General features: G+C 40.0%; 1 protein-coding gene across 1 annotated transcript in view; it reads left to right on the forward strand.

Moving 5' to 3' along the window:
* Positions 1-1,914, forward strand: part of camkmt (calmodulin-lysine N-methyltransferase) — a gene marked incomplete at its 5' end in the record, with an annotated part of 96,304 nt that extends 94,390 nt beyond the window's left edge. Inside the window, one exon of the mRNA XM_083897182.1 lies at positions 1,696-1,914. Within this exon, the coding sequence (XP_083753308.1) occupies positions 1,696-1,794 (99 nt within the window). The 3' untranslated portion in view covers positions 1,795-1,914. The remainder of the gene's footprint in view (positions 1-1,695) is intronic.
* Positions 1,915-2,569: the final 655 nt, after the last annotated feature.

A 2,569-nucleotide genomic window follows, 5' to 3' on the forward strand; every position in this document is an offset into this window, starting at 1 on the left:
TCTACTGATGACGGTGTTATCCATCACAACCACGGTTTTTAACGCTACACTATATTTAGGACACTTAACAGCAGATATCTAATTCTGAATTTTATTGGTGAAAACAGGAACAACTTTAAACTCGCCGTGACATGAGTGCGAGCAAATCACCTAATCTGTTGGGAAAACTGCCCAGAGTCTGCGAATGAGCTTGTGATATTGGTAGATTTAGGTTGGATGGGAGATTGTGGCGTAGCACTTAGGGAGTGAAGTTAGGGTCAGCTTGAGTTTCTGTTTGTTGTGAGGAAACCTTTTCACACAGTTGTGCACTATGCTGTTCTCACAACACACACACACACACACACACACACACACACACACACACACACACACACACACACACACACACACACACACACACACACACACACACACACGCACACATGCTGGTTTTGCATTCTTTTTGTGGACACTTATAGACATAATGCATTCCCAAACCCCTTAATTTAACCAACATAACTAAATGCCCTACCCTAAAACCAGTATTTAATCCTCGAAAAGTTGAAGTTGTGTTGACCAGTCCAAATGTCCTCACAAAGGATTGTTTGACAAGTGGCCCTTGCAACTTATTTAATACGGAATTAGTCACTGTCCGTCTGGAACCCCCTTTGTAATATCTTAAAGATAGTCCGACAAATGTTAGATACTTACAATTATCTGAATTATTACATATTTTACATTTACAATTATTTGAAGTAACTTGTGGGATATAGGCAAGGGAAAACATGGGGAAGGAGTTCCAGACTGACAGTGACACCAAGCCCGTGTCCAATCAGCAGGCATCATCCTTAGCCCCGCCCATGATCAGAACCGCAAACAAAAAGCCAGGGAGTGCAAAGACCAAGTTTGGAGCGCATACGCAAAATCAGCAAGTGAAATTCCGATTTTCAAACAAATAAAATACAATCATTTTGAATGATTAAGTCGATATTCTATTTACAATTTGCGTATTTTGATTTTGTGGTTCATTTTTGTTTGCTCAGTTCAAAATGTCCTCACTCCTTATATGCATTTGTTTGGTCCTCACACGTACAAGAACTCACACACTCACACACACACACTCTGCATTGTGAGGTGTCCATGTTGTGCCCGCTCCGTGCCCTTTTAAGCACACTTGGCAGTTTGGGCACGCACCCACTAATCAGCTCGCTCAGCATCTCGCCAAATTATCAGAGACTTATGAAAGTGAGTTTAGTGAGTCTGCTCATGTGAGAGTGTGCGTGCGTGTGTGCTGTTGTTTCACTGACTTAACTTCAACAGCTTTGATGATTCACGTGTGCACGTACTACTGACTAACTATTTTGTTCTAGTTCCTCAAAGATCAGAATTTGCTCCTGTCCTTGTTGCATTTATATTATACATTTTTAACATTTTATGATTTTTTTTTTACCACTATCAACCAAAAATATTTTATTAAATAAATTAAATAATTGACTCACTAATAAAAATACACACATTCTGTTGACAGACTAAGCTCATTTAATCTCTCGTAAATCATTAGAAAATGTAACACACATGCACAGCCATTGCAGGTTAAAGAGACGCCAGATTATTAGAATTTGAGATGTTTTTTTTACAACTACCTCGATCTAATGTTTCTGTTGATCCTGTTCAATGTATTTTCAATTTCTTCTGTTCTTCATGTGTGCATTTCAGATGCAGAGAGAGGGAAAAGAAGCTTACGATGAGGACATCCACTATCCTCTCCTCATCACCCTGACCAAAGGACCGCAACCTGTCAGCCACTCTCAGTAAAACAAAAGAAGTGAGCCCTCAACTTGACACACTACCATACCATGCGTTTGAAAAGGGAATGATGCAACACGTGCAGTCATTTCAACAATCTAATCAAATTGCACTAAAAGAACAGTATTCGAAGAGGGTCGCGTTACGTTGCCGAGGTGGCAAAACTCACGTTGTGCTCACGTTTGAGGCGTTTTTATATTTACATTGACCACGGTGTGTTTGCTTTGTAGTTTTGAAGTGCTGTGGGGAACAACCTCATTTCCAAAAGCAGTGGGGATAACATTTACTGCAAAATAGTAGAGGTGTAAACTACCACGTTTGTTTTGATTGTCCGCCACATTGTGCTAAAACTCTTCATGACATTTGCGTTGAGAATAAGAAGTAATTGTTGCTGCCCGGGAGCTGGCATAGCAAACAGCAACATCACATTAAATACAGATGGTCACCACGACGTCATATTTGAATTCAATTTCATTTTACAGGGCTATTGCTAAAACGAACACTCATTCTGACTGAATCACCACCAGCTCCTGTTCCACTAATGTACAGGTTATTATTATTAAAATGTTTACTACTGAAGGCTCCGAGTCTAAATCCACCTTCAGGTCATGCAGTGTGTCTAAAAAAAATAGACGGAGAATACACCCACATCAGTTGTGGAGACTGCTACTACTTTATTGAAACTTGACCCCAGTACTGTGGAATAGATTCAACTAATAACTGTATCACTGCACACAGCAAAGTTTTCCCTCTCACTCATGTTACTCATTGTTCACACATGACC

This window comes from Microchirus variegatus, assembly GCF_963457635.1.
Source record: "Microchirus variegatus genome assembly, chromosome: 11".
Taxonomy (NCBI): domain Eukaryota; kingdom Metazoa; phylum Chordata; class Actinopteri; order Pleuronectiformes; family Soleidae; genus Microchirus; species Microchirus variegatus.